This window comes from Aquarana catesbeiana, linkage group LG04 (genome assembly GCF_042186555.1).
Source record: "Aquarana catesbeiana isolate 2022-GZ linkage group LG04, ASM4218655v1, whole genome shotgun sequence".
In the NCBI taxonomy this organism is placed as follows: Eukaryota; Metazoa; Chordata; class Amphibia; order Anura; family Ranidae; genus Aquarana; species Aquarana catesbeiana.
The window spans coordinates 220,736,537-220,755,190 of record NC_133327.1 but is presented as its reverse complement, the minus strand read 5'-3'; the positions used below and the strand labels follow the sequence as shown (position 1 = coordinate 220,755,190).

Here is an 18,654-nt window from a genome sequence, read left to right as displayed (position 1 = left end):
TGGGGTTGGTTGACCAATATGAGTACTTTCCCCCCCCCCCCCCCCCCCCCCCCCTTATTAAGTTAGGCCTAAGAAGAAAATTTTGAATTTCTCTATGGTAAGCTCTCTCCACACAAAGGGACGGGCATAACTAGAGCCAGGGTTGCTTACTATGTACTGCTGTGCATAGAGGTTGCACTGGGCTACAATGGACAATAGTAAGTCTTCGGTGAAAATCAAATGAAAAAAATAAAGCCTGACAAAATCATTGGCGTTCACCTGGACACCTGGCTGGGTGGTAAAAGGGGGTATATTTGCTGCTCCGGAATTAGGGGATGCCACAGGGGGTTTTGAAGGACATAGGGAAAGCTGGCATGGCCCCTATCCCTTTGGGGCTGAGATGACACCCTACTGGTGCCTGGCCTTTGTTGCAGTGGCACTGCTTTCGAGGTGGATGGCCCTGTGCTGCTGGTAGTAGGCTGCTCACGCCAGAACGCCTTTTCATGGGCACACGTTCCTCTTCCGATTCTGTATCGGACCCACTGCTTGTGGCAGGTTCATAGGCCGTGACTGAATCGAACTGAGACTCGGAGCTCCCCACTGCTCATCGGTCATGCTTAGAAGCTGGTAGGCCTCCCCGGTCATAACATTTTTTTGCCATACTGCTGGCTGATGAGCAGAGGTGGCACTGGTGGGCACTGCAGTGGTGCAGATGGCACTGTTGGGCACTGGTATATGTAAAAAAAAAAACTCAGATTGGCACAGTATAGCTCTCCTCACACTGCATCTGTGTGAGGAGAGTGATGAACTCCTGATGACCCAGCATTGTTTACATTTGTGATCGCTCCATCATTGGACGGGGCGATCACGTGGTAAAGGGCTGCTGTCATTGGCCCTTTAGTGCGATCCGTGTTGCACCGGGTCCTGTGAACAGATGTTCCTGTGTGTGCGCTGGAGCAGTTTTCTGGGAGGACGTCTTAGTACGCCCTCCCAGAGTTAATGTTTCTGTAGCCGTCATTCGGCTATGGGCCGGTTGGTAACTTGTTAAAATTGCGCACACTTGTGGTATGGCGCCAAACTTTAGTACTTCTCCATTGGCGATTCTTTAAAAAAATTTACAGGTTACCTGTTTGGAGTTAGAGGAGGTCTTGGGCTAGAAATGTTGCTCTTTAACGCACGCACCAATACTGCACGTGTGAGATTTGAATGCAGTTTACATATGTGCGCACGACTTGTGTATGTGTTTGCTTCTGTGTGTGGGGACAGGGGTGTTAAATTTTTATTTTAATTCCTATTACAAGGAATGTAAACCTCCCCTGTAATAGGAATGGTGCGTGACAGGTCCTCTTTATGGAGAGATGTGGGGTCTATAAGATGTCCCCTTCTGCCACCTATAAGAACGATCAAACGTCTTGACTGCCACCGTGATGGTTCTTGTGGTGTACAGAATCACCAGCTGAAAAATATCTGGATGATGCAGGCATCATTCAGGTCTCCCCACTCAAAATCCATGATGTTATGAGATGTACCTTGGGCAGGAAGTGGTTAAACATTAGCAATTAACGATTGACCTTCCTGTGTGGTTTGGGACATTTTTGCAACTGGTTAAATATTTCAGTATCGAAACATTACCTGTGTAGGTTAGCCTACAATGCACTGTATGTTGGAAGGGTATAATGCCTCAGGGTTTTTGCTGTAACTGGGCTTTAAAGCGGAGTTCCACCCATTTAAAAGTCGGCAGCTACAAAAAGTAGTAATCAGACACTTGCCTGCCCAGCAATGCAGACGAATGAAGCCCTGCTACTCTCCCCTTCTCTGCGACACTGGCGTTATAAATGTGGGCCCCCGACTGTGGCTTCACAGCCGGGCACGCGCTATGCATGCACGAGTGGCCAGACATTCTTCTGGGACCTGTGACGTCCCGGGAGGAAGTGGGAGCTGCATGCCTCTAAAAAAAGACATGCTAAATGTGATGTGTTAGGGGGTCACCATCACTTAAAGCGGAAGTTCCATTTTTGGGTGGAATGCCACTTTAAAATGGCTCGCAGCTTCACTGTAAGGATCGGGTTCAGTTGGCTATATAGAAGGGAAAATTCTCACTGACAAATCCTATAATACTTTACCACTGGTGGAACTAACCAAGGTTGCAGCAGTAGTGGTTATAACTGGGCCCTGGCATTCGGGGGGGGCAGCAGGGTTGTTGGTCCCATGGCTCTGAGCAGAGAGCCTCTCTTACAGCTAAGAGCAGACCATTCTCCCTGCCCCCCTTCCCCTCTCGCATGGGTTGACACAGCTGATCTGCTCCTTCTTGGTAAAAAAAATTTGCATAATCATATTGATTGGTTTGCGCAAAAGTTATAGCATCTACAAAATGGGGAATAGATTTGTGTTTTTTTTCTACAGCATTATGGCAGACACTATTTTGGGACCATTGTCATTTATACAGCGATCAGTGCTATAAAAATGCACTGATTACTGTATAAATAACACTGGCAGGGAAAGGGTTAAGTGTCCTAGGGAGTGATTCTAACAGGGGATGGGCTACCACTGACATGACAGGAAGCAGATCTGTCATGTCACTAGGCAGAACTAATAAATGCCTTGTTTACATAGGCACCTCCCCGTTCTGCCGCTCTGACACGATCGTGGGAAACTGGTGGACATTAAGGGCATGGTCACGCAGTATGCAGTGGGTGCCCATGTGCCCACAATGCCACATCTTAAAGAGGACGTACCTGTATGCCCATTTGCGCTGACTTATATCGTAATGCACTGGTCGGCAGGTGGTTAAGCTTTCTCACTTGCTGGGCTTAACCACTTAAAGACCTGCCTCGTTTTGGATTTAAAAAAAAAAAAAAAAAATTGGATCACTTTTATTCCTATTACAAGGAATGTAAACATCCCTTGTAATAGAAAAAAGCATGACAGGTTCACTCAAATATGAGATCTGGGGTCAAAGAGTCCTCAGATCTCATTTAGACTTTAATGCGCAAAAAAAAGTGCTTTTAAGAGAAGTGGGCAGAGCTGACGTAATGACGTCGCTCTGGCCGTCCTATGGTATGGAGACGGGTGGACGCCATCTTAGCCTCACTCGTCTCCATACTGAGGAAGGGAAAGGACCCGATCGCCTCCGCCGCTACCGATGGCTCCGGTAAGCGGCGGAGGGCACGGGAGAGCGTCGGGAGGGGGGGTGGCACCTCTCCCGCCACCGATAACTGTGATCTCGCGGCGCACCCGCTGCAGAGACCACCATTATCGTGTACAGAACTGCCGGCCCTAAAGATGGATACCTCGGTTATGGCAGCAGCTGCTGCCGTTACCGAGATATCCATCTTCAAAAAAAGGACGTATATATACAGTGGCCGGTCGGTAAGTGGTTAAAGCAAACTAAACTCCTCGGCATACTCCACTTTACAGCAATGCAGCAGTTACATCCTGTCAGTTGCTGCCATCTGCTCCAGATATAGGGTTTTTGGCCTCTTGACTGGCTGGCGGGGGTTAATTATCAAATGTGTGTCCACAGCTGATGTCAGTAGAAAACTGCAGGCTGGTATGTTTTGTATTGCTGAAGAGACCTAGTATGTCTATTCTGCAACAAACTGCCTGCTCAGCTTTCCAAGTTAGGTTTTCTTTAGTATACTGTGTCTTATATATTTTTTTTTTTTTTTTCACCCATCATACAGCTTATTGGCATAACTGAGGGATACCTGTCCCTGCTGTGTGACAATGGTGACGTTCGTGATGATCTCAAGCTGCCAGACGGAGACCTGGGAAAGGAAATAGAGGGTAGATATGAAGCTGGTGATGAGATAATGGTAAGTTAAGTGTCTATTTCAATGTTTGTTGTGTTAAATTCCAAGGCACACACAGAATTTTTTTACAGTACCTGTCTGCTTTGTATTGCTGAAATTCCTGTCCCCATGGGGGATATCATTCATGGTTTGTCCTAATGGTTATTCTAAAATTGAGGGGCAAACAAAACTTTAGTTGGGATATGTGTAAGGGGGATATGCTTAAATGAGAACCACTGTCAATGATGAAATTGGAAGATACAATACATCTGCTCACTTGTGTCCTACTTGGAGTTGAGGTGAAATGTCTGCAAACCAGCAGACACCCAACAGGTTTTCTACACACACTATTCAGTTTTTGTCAGTTCTAATTCAGAATGCTACTACTGCAAATCTATTGTGTTTAACCACTTATGAACTGCCCACCGTGGATTTACATCGCTATCTTGACAATAAATATCTTTGATATGGCAGCAAACTGCCATAACCCTGATATTATCTAAAACAGCGGGCGGTTCGCTTTAAAATGAAATTGGTTTCTGCAGCAGATTTGCTGCAAGATCACTTTTATCAGCAGTGGGAGAGGTGGTAGGGCAGAAACAAACGCCCCTTCAGCCTCTTCTCACACCAGTTAAGGTGACTGGGCGGTGGATACATTGCCAACTCCCACCCCCCTTATCGCCAGCTCACCTCACCTTTTTATTGCGGTCTATAAATGCAGCAGGCTTTTATAAAGCTTATGCCAAATTGATGCCCCAAGGCTGATCTTCTCATACACTCCCTGTGGGCAAAAATCAGCCATAGTAGATATTGTATCTAGTGTATTTCAGACCATTCAGTTCTTTATAATTGCAGTTATAAAGCAAATACAGAAACTGCTTGTATAAAATATACAATAATTAAAGTGATTGTAAAGTCTTGGGTTTTTATAGGAAAACACCATGTTATACTTGCTCTGTTGCAGTGGAATTGCAGAGCAGCCCAGATCCTCTTGGGTCCCTCTTCAGCTCTCCTGGCTCCTCCCTTCTGTTAAGCTGCTTGCTATGGGGGCACCAGAGCAGAGTCAGAGCTCCCTGTGTTCAGTCAGACATGGAGCTCCGCTCCCACTCTCCCCTGATTGGCTAGCTGACTTTAACAGCGGGAGCCAATGGAGTCACTACTGTCTCAGCCAATCGGGAGGGAGGATCTCAGATGGCTGAGTCACTTGTGGAAAGAGGGACCTCAGGTAAGTGTTGGGGGGGCGCACTGCTGCACACAAGGCCTTTTATTATAGAATGCATTAAGATAAACCTGCCTTTACAGCCACTTTGACTTGAATCTATTGCTTATGTGCTGGGCTGAGCTGTTGGTAGCCAGGCAGCAGCTCCTATCTAAATGATGGAGTTTTGCTAAGGAAAGATTTTTTAGAACATGTTATACATGCAAAACCATTGCAGAGCAGCGTTTGAGAAATCACTCAAGTTTGAAAAAAAATACTGTATTGGTGTATAACACACACCCCAAGTTTAGGAGGGAAGTTTAAGGAAAAAAACTTACATTTTAAATGCCCATCAGTGCAGCCTTGCACACTGTGCACCTGCAGCATGTTTTGCGCCGCCGACATAGACCGAGCCGAGTGTACTCGGCTCCGCTCGCAGTAACGTCCCCATTCTGCCCCTTGGCCCGGCTCTTATGATGGACACAACACCGGTCCAATGGTGGGACGTAAATGCTAGGAGGCGGGACTGGGTGTGACTACAAGCGGAGCCGAGTACACAGTACACTCGGCTCATTCAATGTTGGCGGCGCTCCGCAGACAGCGGGGATCGGCGTATAATACACCCATGATTTTCCCCTGATTTTAAGGGAAAAAAGTGCATGTTATATGCTGATAAATACAGTATATACATTACAAGAACTGATAAAGTGAGGAATACCGTTCAAATCAGTTGTAGGCACATACACTGCCTATCATTGACAGTGAGGTACTGTAGTCACATACACATTGATATTGCGTTCAAATTTCAACATGTTTCACCGGTGTGGCTTCATCAGGAAAGGACGTAACCGTTTACTTAACAAGTATAGGGAAGTACATATCTCTCAGCTTTAGGTGTGTGTGTATATATGTGTATATGTGTGTGTGTATATATATATATATATATATATATATATATATATATATATATATATATATATATATATATATATATATATATAAAAAAAGTGTTGGTATACAATATATCTACAACTTTATATGATACAAAATAACATGCACATGGCTATGGATCACCCGTGATAAAAAAGAGAATTATATATTAAATGAGAACCTCCCATACCTCATATGTGGGACATAAGTGTGTTCAAATGGAGAATCCTTCTGAGCAGCCTCATAGCCCTATACCCAATTCCAGTCCAAAAATAGCCAGATCTCCCGTAGGGAGGGATGTGTTGTGGCTAATATTCAGGAACACACAGTAATGCCTGTAATGTCATAGGTTTATAAGTTAGGAGGAAAGCACAAGTCCAGAGCAGGCTCCAAAGGAATGAACCGTACTCGCCTTCAACTCGCTAAATGAATGAAACATAGACTGGGAGCTCAAGCGGATGAGGCAGATGAACAAAACTTTAAATATTGATATGTCCAAAGGTTTCACTTGTCTGAGGGGATACTTTGTTAGTGCTGGTACCCCCATAGAAAAGCACCCATCTGCGGTCATGCAAGACAAAAAAGTGATGAAGACCCACAGGGCGGGAATAAACAGCAGACAAAGCCAGCAAAAGGGGGTAAGGTGTCAAGCCTATACCTGTTTGTAACGCATAAAGGGAAAAGTATAAACTATCATTCAAATTTCATCATCAAATAAGGGGGATCGGCATCCCATCAGTTGGTTACCTTCAAAGTCGTCACCTTAATTCCTGAGCTCCCAGAATTCCCAACATGGCCTACACCATGGTGGGTTTAAATCTCACACCCCAGCCCAATGCGTATACATCCCGAACTCCAAGATTCCAAAAGGATGTTATATACACCTAAAGCTGAGAGATGTACTTCTCTATACTTAAGTAAACTTGCGTCCTCTTCCTGATGAAGCCATACCGCCGAAACATGTTAATGTGTGGACGCAATATCAATGTTTATGTGACTACAGTACCTCACTGTCAATGATAGGCAATGTGTGTGTACCTATGACTTATTTGAACGGTATTCCTCACTTTTTATCAGTTTTTTTGTAATTTTATATATATCTATTTATCTCTATCTCTCTCAATCCCTCAAACTTGAGTGATTTCTCATACTAATATACCTTGAAAGTCCCATATCTCCAATCTATTAATCTTTTACAATTTAGGGATGTTGGTACCAGATTATGTTTAGTTTGGAGCTGACCTCTGCCCACATCTGACATTGCAGAGCAGCCCTAATCCTCTTCTCCCCTGCGGAGTTCCACCAATAGCAAGCCTCCTGAGCTGTCCTGTCCGTTTGCACACGGATTGCAGCTCTGTGCACCCCCTCCGCTCTCTGCAATCCTATCCATGCCTTTCTCACTGGCTCCTGCTGCTGTGAGACAATGAGTCCCCGGAGAGCTGCTGCTCTTGTGCACATTGTTGGATCCAGATGGGGCTCATAAGTATATGGGGGGGGGGGGGGGTTAGCTGTACCCGGAAGGTTCTCTACCTAATGCATTAAGGTAAAAACCTTGAGCCTTTAGAACCACTCTTGAATGCTGGATGCAGGCCAACACCATAGCAACACATAATGCAGTTTGTTCTGCCCTAGAGCATTGTCGATAGTGTGGGCTGGCCAGCCACCAGCACAATAACTAGTGCTCCAGGGAAAAAATGATTCTGATGCTCTTGGTACCCTTGGTTTAGAGTGCAGTAGATATTCTGTTTTAATCACAATCTTCCCAAATTGCAATTAAACCCAAATGGTTTGCAAGGAACATGTCCAGTCCTATTTACTTTTGTAACTAGTGTTTGGATTCATGTGGTTACTCCTACTTTCTGCTTCTAAACCTCTGCATTTAGTTTTGTCCAGTCATGCAGATTTATTAAATATTCAAAACTGGTATTAAAACCTTAGCCCATCATTTAAAGCGATGTAGGCCATAACTTTATGACCACTGCTTTGGACAAGTTTCTGCTGGGAAACTGTTCATTGTTACTGACCAAATGCATACTGTCATGGAAACTGGTTTCCCTGATGGCAGTGGCCACTTTCAGCAGGATTTTGCACCCTGCCACACTGCAGAAGTGGTTCAAGGTGTTGACTTGGCGTCCTAATTCTTCAGATTTCAATCTAATTGAGCATCTGCAGCATGTGCTGGGAAACGAGTCTGATCCATGAAGGCCTGACCTCACAAGTTGCAGGACTAAGGTTATCTGCTAAAGACAACTTGGTGCCAAATACCACAGCATAACTTCAGTGGTCAAGGGGTGCTCATGCCTCGATGGGTTATTGCCCTTTTACCAGCAAAACGGCCAACTAATGTTGGTGGTCATAAGTTATGTCTGATCGCTGGGTAAGGACAATGTAGTATTGAAAAGAGAATTTAGGGCTGCAGCTTGATGGGTAAGCACCTAGGGTTCTACAGCTTTTTTTTTTTTTTTAACTCTTGACCATTTTAATAGTAACTTATAAACTTATAAATTGACACCCCCCCCCCCCCCCAAATTAAGATCTGATTACATCCTCGCATGAGTAGTCCTGAATATGAAGAGCCCTGTGATATATGAAAAGGTTTAGGGCAATGGGTGTAGAGAAGCCATTCTGGCCCTGCAGCATGGACTGGCAAGTGCCGCTAGTGGAGCCACATTGCAGAGTCTCTCCTAAGAGCCTTTTTAAACTGGTGCGGTAAAGTGGCGCTGGTTTTAGCGGCCAATATTTGGGTGGGAGTGGGGTGCTAGAAGGGGTTAAAAGTGACCATGTAGCACCTCTGCCCATGCATTCGAATGGCCAGGGGCGGTGGAGAAGCAGTGTATACACTGCTCGCAAACCGCCCCAAAGATTGCTTGCAGGCCTTATGTCCTGCAAGCGCACAGCCCCAGTGTGACAGCACTCGGGCGCTCACATGGACTGCAGATGAGATTTTTAAAGCGCTTTACAGGCACTATTTTTAGCTCTAAAGCGGCTGAAAAACGCCAGTGTGAAAGGGGACTAAGTGTTTCTGGTAAGCCAAATGCTACATGCAATGCACTATTGTGATTTAAAAGGCGTGTGTGATATGTCGGGAGTTGGAAGAAGCTAAGGTTCAGGGATACTCTGTAGAGGAAGGCTCCCAGATAGAAGCACGTGATGCTGTCATGCCCAAATACTACAGCAGCCTTCCTGGTGGATGCAGTGAGAACTTATTTGAGCTTCAAGTGTGGAGTTCTTCTAGTCATTGGGTTAGGGGTTGACCGATTATCAGAAGACTATTATTGGGGGCTGATTTTCTTTTTTTTCATATCTTTATTGGTCAAACTTACTGATATTGGTTAGACCTGTCCCTGCGTGGCACTCGCTGCAGTCTCTGCCAATCTGTCAGCGGTGTGGAAGGCTGCAGAGATGACCTCTCACTGCCCACCTCATCACTTCTGTTCCGCTTCTACAGCAGGGCCTCAAAGGCTGCTTTTGACAGAGCTGCAGAGGTAATTGTCATCTTACCGCCCGCATATGGAAGTTGACCCGCTGGGGAGAGGCTGCCAGAAGGGTAGGTAGTGACAAACCATCTAGGTCAGTGGTCATCAGCCCTGTCCTCGGGGCCCACTAACAGGCCAGGTTTTATGTATTGCCTTGGAGATGCAAACTAGAATACTGCAACCACTGAGCAGTAAAATATCACTTGTGATGTATTTCAGTTATCTTGCAAACCTGGCCTGTTAGTGGGCCCTGAGGTCAGGGGGGTTGATCGCTGGTCTAGGTGACAGTGGCAAGTGACATGCAGCGTCTGGGTGACAGTAATATACAGAATATTGGCCTGAAAGGTGGCTGAAAAATTGGGGGGGCAGGGGGTATACCCGGGCTTGGTCATGGATGCTGCCCTATGCCAGGTCTTCCATTGCTTTCTGATGCAGACCCTTCACATCAGGAGTCAACCCTCCATTCTTTTGGGCTCTTAGTCTTGTTTGGGGCCCCTTCCAAGGCAGTGGCACATGCCCAGTTTCAATATATGGCATTGTAGCTCAACATTCTATGTAGGACTAGCAGACAGTCTATAGTCTTGACCAAACAGGTGCATGAGGCAATCCATTCTCCCTGACATGGTGAATTCATATGGGGGGGGGTAGGTAATCTGGAAATTCTTTGGGACATTGGTGTTTAAGAGGGTTTGGTCTGTTTGGTTAGCACCTACTAAAACTCTTGCTCCTTCAGCTATTCCTACAGCTATAGTGGTGCTTGGAGTCCAGTCAGACAATACCACAGCTGTGGCATACATAAGTGATTTGGGAGGGAAGAGAAAGGCGAGTATGATTCTGGCTTGGCTAGAACTTCATATTTTACTTTAAAACCACCCTGCCCTGCGTATTGAGTGTGGAGAATTGGCAGTTGTTGCTTCAGGGCAGTGATCTATTCACTGAGGTGTTTTCAGGATATCGATGGTTTAAAAAAACTATTAGATAAGCACCTGAATGACCAATATACAAGGTAATACTGACATATAATCTTGTGTATTTTTTCAACCTTGCCTACTATGTCACTGGTCCCCAAAGAGTAATTTGGGGTCAGTTGTCTGCTGCAATGTTGCAGTCCTGCTAAAACTCGTAGATCACCACCATTACCAGTAAAGACAAAAGTCCCTAAAATCCATCCCGTAGTTTGTAGACGCGATGACTTTTGCGTAAAAGTTAATCAATATATCGCCTATTTTTTTTGGGGGGGGGGGGGGTCAAAGTTGTTTTTTTTTTTTTTTTTTTTTGTTTTTTATGGCACAAAAAATAAAAACCAGAGGTGATCAAATGCCACCAAAAAGCTCTATTTGTGGGGAAAAGATGTCAATTTTGTTTGGGAGCATTGCCGCACGACCGCAATCCTCAGTTAAGGTGACGCAGTGCCGTATTGCAAAAAAATGCTCTGGTCATTAAGGGGGCTAATCCTTCCGGGCTGAAGTGGTTAAAGGAACGGGATTTTTTTTTTTTTTTTTTTTTTTTTTTTTTTTTTTTTTTTGTTTAAACACTTTAAGGCTTTACAACCACTTCAAACATATTTGGGGAGGAAATCTTTTAAAGTGTACTACAGCTGGGGTGGGACTAAACTTCCAGTTTCACCCTGGAGATGAGTATTTAAGGATCAGTCTTCGCTTTGCACAGATTCAAAAAAATTCCTCCTAGCTCAAGCTGAAAGGACAGTAAAAGTTGCTGAAAATTAGACTGCTGTTAAAGAGTTTTTAGAGCGATTTTGTGAAGGCAGTGTTTTTTATAGAGAGAGAGATCATTGCCGGGATGTGGTTTGGAGGCAGCATGTCTGCCTTGCCTGAGGGTAGGTAGCAGAATGAGCAGGGAAAATGTGTTCCCAGTCACTCGAACTAGGCAAGGAACGAGGCAATTGGTACAATTAACAGGTATTTGGTTCTGATCATTGCATCTATATGAAGGGCACATTAACATTTTCATGCATGTTATGTGCCCCATATTAACTGTGACATGTTGGTAAACTAAACTGTATGTGTACGTATACATCCCCCCCCCCCCCCAAACTCTAACACAGACCTAGGTCAAACCCTGTTCTAGTTATTTACATTTTTTTTTTTTCACTCTTTTGCTATATTTCCCTGAAAGGCATAGCTTTCTCTCCATTCAGAATACACAGATGGGCTGCGCAGTGAGTTATCACTGATAGCCAATCGGAGGCTATCACAGCATTCAGGTGACAGTCCCATGTCCTGCTTGTTAGTACAGGACATGGGGCTCTCGTTGAGAGCTTGGCCAGTGTGCTATGCAGACTCATGAAAGGCCACTTTAGTGATGCCACATGTACAGTCAGTGTGGAAAAAAGGTAAACTGAGTGTAATGTTGGATTGGGTACGTAAATTTGTAGCCTTGTATCAGATTGTTCTGTGTCTTTACTTTCCTAATTCTTGCTCTTGTGCCATGTTGTAGTACGTGGGGTTGTTTGTGCTAAATATTGAAAAATAACTCATTTGGTAAGGCTTTTTGTGAATTGATTACTTTTGGAATCTGGAACATGCAGTTCAGTTTTGGGCACCAGTTCTCAAGATATCAGAACTGGAGAGTGCAGAGAAGGGCAACCAAACTGATGAGACATGGAGGAGCTCAGCTATGAGGAAAGATTAGAGGAACTGAAATTCTCTTGTGAAGAGATTAGTGGGGGGGGGACATGATTAACATGTACAAATACATAAGGGGTCCATATAGTGAACTTGGTGTTAAGTTATTCACTTTAAAGTGGAGTTCCACTGGTTTTTGAGTTTATTAAAAGTTGGCAGCTACAAGAAGTGTAGCTGCTGACTTTTTTAATCAACAGCCACTCGCCTATCCCACGGTCCAACAATGCGGCCGCTCGAAGCCTCCGCTCTCTCCCCCTCTTCGCGTCACCGATGTAAGTGTGGGCACCTGGCTGTGACAGTTTGCGGCTTCACAGCCGGGCGCGCACTGCACATGCATGAGCCACGCTGTGCTCAGTCAATGGCCTGGCAATGTTATGGGACCTGTAACATGTCCCAGAACATTGCTGGGAGGGGCCGCCTAGGAGGAGAGGAGGAATCTCCTAGACGGCCGGAAGGAGGAAGTGGGACAGGAAGTCCCACTCCAAACCAGGTACCCAGCCCCACCCCCAAAAAAATGACATGCCGATTGTGGCATGTCAGGGGGCGAGAGGAGTACTTAAAGCAAAAGTTCCACTTTTGGGTGGAACTCCGCTTTAAGGTCATCAGAGGACAAGGGGCACTCTACGTCCTAGAGGAAAAGCGATTTTAACCCCTTCCCGCCGACCGTACACAAATGTGTGTACTCGGCTTTCGGGGGTTATACCGGGATGATGCCCGCAGCTGCACCGTTCTTTAGAGCCGGCGATTGGCTATCCGTGTATAACAACCGATGTGGCTAAAAGCCACTCGGCCATTATACCGGAGCAGCGGGAGGGGACCCCCCTTCCGCCGCTCTTACCGGGCCTCCCGGTCGATCTGGAGGCTCAGTGACCAATCCGATGCCTCTGGGGGCGGGCTGGAATGAAGCTGTGGGTGGCTTCGTTCCAGCCTTCAAATTGTAAACGTGGAAGCGACATCATGACATCACTTCCCGTTTACTCAGCTGCCAATGGCGCTGGTTTTAAAGTACAGTATGTACAGTATGTATACAGTACGTAAAGGAGGGATGGGGGCTCTTTTAGACCCCGGATCTCTCCATAAAGAGTACCTGTCAGCACCTATTACTGTCACAAGGGATGTTTACATTCCTTCTGACAGCATTAAGTCATCAAAACATTTTTTTTAAACACAATTTATGAATTTAAAAATAAAATAAGAATTTTTTACAGCGTCCCTGTGGGCTCGCACAGCAAAGAAAACGCATACAGAAGTCGCGCATGCATATATAAACGGTGTTCAAATCACACATGTGAGGTATCGTCTGAGTGAGAGCAATAATTCTAGCACTAGACCTCCTCTGTAACTCTTGGCCTGGTAACCGTAATTATAAAGTGTGACATGTTTGGTATCTATTTACTCGGCGTAACATCTTTCACATACAAAAAAATTGGTAACTTTGCTGTTTTGGATTTTTTAAAATTCATGAAAGTGTCCCTTTTCCAAAAATTTGCCTGCTCAAATATCGTGTGATATAAAATATTGCAACAATCTCTATTTTATTCTCTAGATTCTCTGTTAAAAAATATACATAATGTTTGGGGGTGCTAAGTAATTTTCTAGTAAAAACGGATTTTAACTTGTAAACACCACATTTCAAAAAAGGCTTAGTCATGAAAGGGTTAATCTCCAAATACAGAGCATTTTCTTCACAGTAAGATGTGGAACAGACTCCTTCAGAGGCGGCTCTGGCCAGCTCAGTAGATTGCTTTAAAGGCTAAATGTACATAATATAACTGGGTACTAACCTTTTTTATAGGTAAAGTTGATCCAGGGAAAATCAGATTGCCTCTTGTGATCAGGAAGGAATATTTTTCCCCTGCTGTAGCAAATTAAGTCATTTTTGCTGGGGTTTTGCGCCTTCCTCTGGATCAACTACATTCTATGCATTAGGGTGCTACCAGTATGTACTTGATCCTGCTCTTGATCCAGCGCTGTGCCTGAAAGCAGTGGCTCTCCTCATTGCACATGGAGACAGGAGTGAAAGCTGTTAGCTCCTGTCAATCCACAGCCTGTGAGGGGGTAGGGCCGAGCCATGTCTGAGTCACTGGATCTACAAAGTCCAGATTGGAATCAAGCCCACTTAAGTACCCCCAGTCATAAGGTAGGAGGAGCCAGGAGTGACAGCGCCCTAGAAAGGATCAAGGCTGCTGTGTAAAATTGCACAGAGCAGATAAGTATAACAGGGTTGGGGGTTTTTTGTTAAACATGTTACCTCTCTGGAATCATTTTTAAAGTTTATATTCAGGGCAACTAATCTGTAAACTGTTTTTAAAGCTACATTTTTGCTCTTTGTTGCCATGGTTTCCTAGATCCAGTTTTAAGTGTGGGGGGTGCCCTGATATGTGTAGTGGCTAGGTTGGCATATTTATTTTTATAGAGCTCTTCAAAGAATAACTGGCAAGTATGCAGTGGTGTAAGAATAAGGTTTATATTTTTCTTTTGCAGATCTCAGTTTTGCAAGCAATGGAAGAAGAATGTGCGGTAGCCATCAAGGCCATGACCAAATAAACAGGGATCCGGAGACTCGAGCAATCTGCTCAGGTCAAGATTAACCACAGATCTTAAATTTGGTTCTGATTGTCACCAAAGCTATGGCCTTCACAAAAACCTCATTAGTTTTTTTTTTTTTTTTTTTTGTTTTTTTTAATTTGTTTGCAAATACTGCTGGAGTCTAAATTTTGGTTATGCAGTCTAACTGGCAATTTCCAAAATCACTGCAGTTTTAAACTTCAGTACTTAAGTTACCTTTTAACATACCTAAAGCCATCAAGTCCAAATGAACAGATCAAACACCTCTGCAGTGGAGTTCAGAATCTGTTTACTTGTGATGCATACTTTAGATCAAGCCTGTAATGGGTAAATGCATCTAAAAGTGATAAAGGTAATTTTAGTGTTTAATGTTAAGCCAACTTTGTATTCTGCTTAGGTTAACTGAAACCTAAAATTTTCTTTTGCATGTCAGCGTTTGGAACTTCCAAATGCATTCGCTTGGGACACTTCAAAATAAAGTGATTTTAGGATTGCCAGTTGATGCATCTTCCTGCCCCCTTCCTTAGAAAAGAACTACTCCTGGTGGCCATGTGCAAGTAAATTGTATTACCTCTGTGCTCTCCTGCCAACATGTTGGCTTGTATATTGTAACTTTATCAAAATGGTGTCAAAGCCTGCCCACAGGCACATGGGTATGTTGGGTGATTCTACACAGCAGGCATACATGGCACAAAATGAGGATTAGAGTTGTAAATGCTACAGATTTTCACTCGAGGCCTTTGTCATCCGACTGAAAAAAATAAAGAAAATGCAGTTCAGTTGCTCTTTTTCTTTTATTGTATTTATCTTGAAATATTAAAGTAAAGACCTTCCCAGGAATTGGTTTGCAGTGCTTCCAGTGTGATTTCTTTTTAAATATTGAGAATCGACTTTTTTGTAGCACAAATATGGATACTGGAAATTGGATCTGAGTGCTTATCTTGCCTGGCTAAAAACTGCCAGTAATGGGAATCCTGTCTCATACCGAATTGCCATTTTCAGAATGTCCATGCTTGTTTATGGATCTGTTTTTTTTCCTCAGTATGAATTTGCAACTCTAAACTAGTAGCTTCTGAGCTACTGGTTGTCATGTGCACATTATGGATATGTAGACATCATGAATCATTGCGCAAACCTGAATTGTTACTTTTTTTTTTTTTTTTTTTGTTCTCCCTTTTGGACTATGTATATAAAGATTGTCTTGTGCCTCCTTTTCTTGTCTTATCTGTCTTACATTATACACACTTTGTCTCAATGGCACGTTATTTACAGGATCTTTCTGTATCCCATTATGTAAATCTGGTGTTGAGGTGCACCCAAAACTTTTAAAGGGTTTCCAATTTATTGCTTGGTACTGCAGAACTAATTAAAGCTTACAGAATACACTTGAAATGCATAGGAGTAAAATGCACTACGGTGGTGCTGGCTAAACTACCCAAGTCAAACTTGTTGCCCTTTCAGGAATTCCCTTTAACAAATCTCTCCGTGTAATGCAGACCAGCAATGCACCTCATTGGTGTTAACACTATGGGCCTATATCAATGTGTCTGATGGAAATTCTTTATTCGAATTGTAAAATAAAGATTTGATTATTGGGCAATTCATAGTGAGACCATTCTTCAGACACTTCTAGTTGGATCATGATCTTGCTGGTGTTTTGTTTTTTGCACCTGCCATTGGTTGCAACTCCCCCCAGCTTTCATGCTATCAGATTACACTTTTTCAGGCTGCAATCAAAAGTATGTGGTTTGCTACCCTTCATAAATTCTATTTGAGTACTGCTGTAAAGGAATTTAATTTGTGAACTATGGGTTGGCTTACAGCCATACTTGCATTATCTGGTAAAGCTGAGTTTGTTCTGCCTTTATGCCCCTGACATAAGTAACTTTTTTGTAGGGGTTGCCATTGCACACATTGTTGCAAGTCTTGAGGGCATTTTAATGCTTGTGCATGAGGATTATACATTATGCATTAAAATCATATATTGCTCTGCACTGGCTCAAATGTAAATGCACTAAGTGGTATTTTTGACCTTTTTAAAAGGACCTAGGTTGGTGCATAACTAGGATTTGGGCAATGCAACTTATTTCACACATCCCTTGTTTCTAGTATATACAGTATTGCCATGCTTGTAATATACATCTGTTAAATTAGTCCATGGTATCGAATAGATCCTTATGAGCTATGTTTGTAGATGGCAGCATATCTTTAGAAATTTTATTTTGTGTGTGAAGTGAGTAGATGGTAGTATGGTGGGAGATAACAAAGGGTGGTGACTACTTGAAGTTTTGTGCTTTTTGCAAATGTTTTCTAGTCCTTTTTAATGTCAATAGAATGTCTGCATGCTCTAGCCCCAGACATTGCAGTTCACAAGAGGGGGAAAAACTAAACCTAAAACTTTGCCCCTCATTAAGTACCGTACTTAAGTTTGCAGCAATACTCGCATTGATATACACCTTTTTAATAGGTTCTGTAGAAAACTCACTATGAGAGTAAAGGCTCAGTCTCAAACTAATGGCAGGTTTAAATAGTGTATTGGGTTTGACATTTTTCACATTGTACAAAAGTCTAGCAGCCTTGTATATTTTGCATTTCCCTGTAAAGTAAAACCTTCATTGGTTAATCAGAACATGTAAAGTTTCAATTGTGTTACTAGGTTATACAATTGTGAATTGAACAAAGTTAATAAGATCAATAAAATATAGGTGATTTCTGATGTCTTTAGTCATTTTCTTTTACCCTTGCTTATATGGTAGACAGGCTTGAAAAATTGTCAGACTTGGTCTGTGTTTAATATCTACAATTCCCTAACACTAAAATGGTCTATATATGCAAAACCACTACAGGTTGACCTGTGCTGTAGCTGGTGGTCAGGTTAGTGCTGTTGCCCTTTCTTCATGCAGAGCTAGTTGACAAGCTTGAGGTGAGTATAAAACAGTTTCTCCAGTTGTCTTCCAGGACAGTCTTTGAGCGATGGAGTCCCTCCCATCGACACAGGAAATACATTGCCACAGTTCAAAAGGCAGTCCCTGATCAGTCATTTGTTTCCGCTATTGGAACATGTTGCCAGGAACCAGGAGAATGATTACATCTCTCTCTCGTGCTGCCTGAAGGGAGCGGAGCCCACTGGGGGACCAGGTCCTATGCATTGGCTCCAGGTTAGTCCTTACCTTTTTAATTTTGGGCTCGGGTACCGTCCAGCTGACGAGCAGACCCGTAACACCACCACCCCCCCCCCCTCTTTCCAGTGCTGAGGTGTGCCAGTGGCAGGGTGACGCAGGTCGTTTCCACCCCCCACCCCCCCCCCCGGGAGAAGTTAGTTGGATTCTTCCATCCCAGCTCCTTGCTGTAATTGCGGTGGGGGCCAGAGACACCATTTGCGTAATTTTTGGCGGAACTGCGTCATTGCTGTGTGCTGAGACTTCTGGGTCTCTAGAGGCACAAGGAGGAGGGGAAAGCCTGTGCTGAGCCTACAAAATCCTGACCAGCTTCCAGCTATACTGGATGGATCTGGAGCTTGAGAGGGGCACCATGGAGGCTAATCCTCAGGACACTCCGGTGAATGCAGGCACCAGCCAAACCCAGGTAGGCTGCTGGGTAAGCCCTTACTGTTTTGTTTTTTTGTTTTTTTTTTTTTTCTGGGGTTTTGTTGTATGGCTGGGATTTGTAGTACCTCATGGTGGTGGATACCTCAGTCCTGGGCATATGCAGTGGTGGTTACAGCATGGGTGTTTAAAAAAAAAAAAAAAGTTAAAAGGGTTTCTGATGCTAAGATCGTTTATTCTTTATTTCAGGCTAAGGAGGCCCCAAGGGAAGACAAGTCAGGCTACAAAAAAGCCCCAGTTGTGGAAATTGTCCCCAGGCTCTAACAAAGCCTTATGCAAACAGTGTATTGCAGGCTTACTTAAAACAGAGGCAGACTCTCCCTTGGTTAAATTTCTTGGCGCCTTTATGAGATGGCATCAACCTTAAAATCTCTCTGGGAGTTAATTGCAGATGTAAACACGTCTGCTTCCACCAGTAGAGCAGCTGCGATTCCCTCCTCACCATGCCTTACAACACCCAGC

General features: G+C 43.9%; 1 protein-coding gene across 2 annotated transcripts in view; it reads left to right on the top strand.

The window, feature by feature from the left end:
* Nucleotides 1–17,303, top strand: part of EIF5A2 (eukaryotic translation initiation factor 5A2) — a 568,757-nt gene extending 551,454 nt beyond the window's left edge. For both annotated transcript variants that reach the window (XM_073626225.1, XM_073626224.1), the window contains exons 4-5: nucleotides 3,663–3,794; nucleotides 14,504–17,303. In XM_073626225.1, the coding sequence (XP_073482326.1) occupies nucleotides 3,663–3,794; nucleotides 14,504–14,566 (195 nt within the window). In that variant the 3' untranslated portion in view covers nucleotides 14,567–17,303. The remainder of the gene's footprint in view (nucleotides 1–3,662; nucleotides 3,795–14,503) is intronic.
* The last annotated feature ends 1,351 nt before the right edge of the window (nucleotides 17,304–18,654 follow it).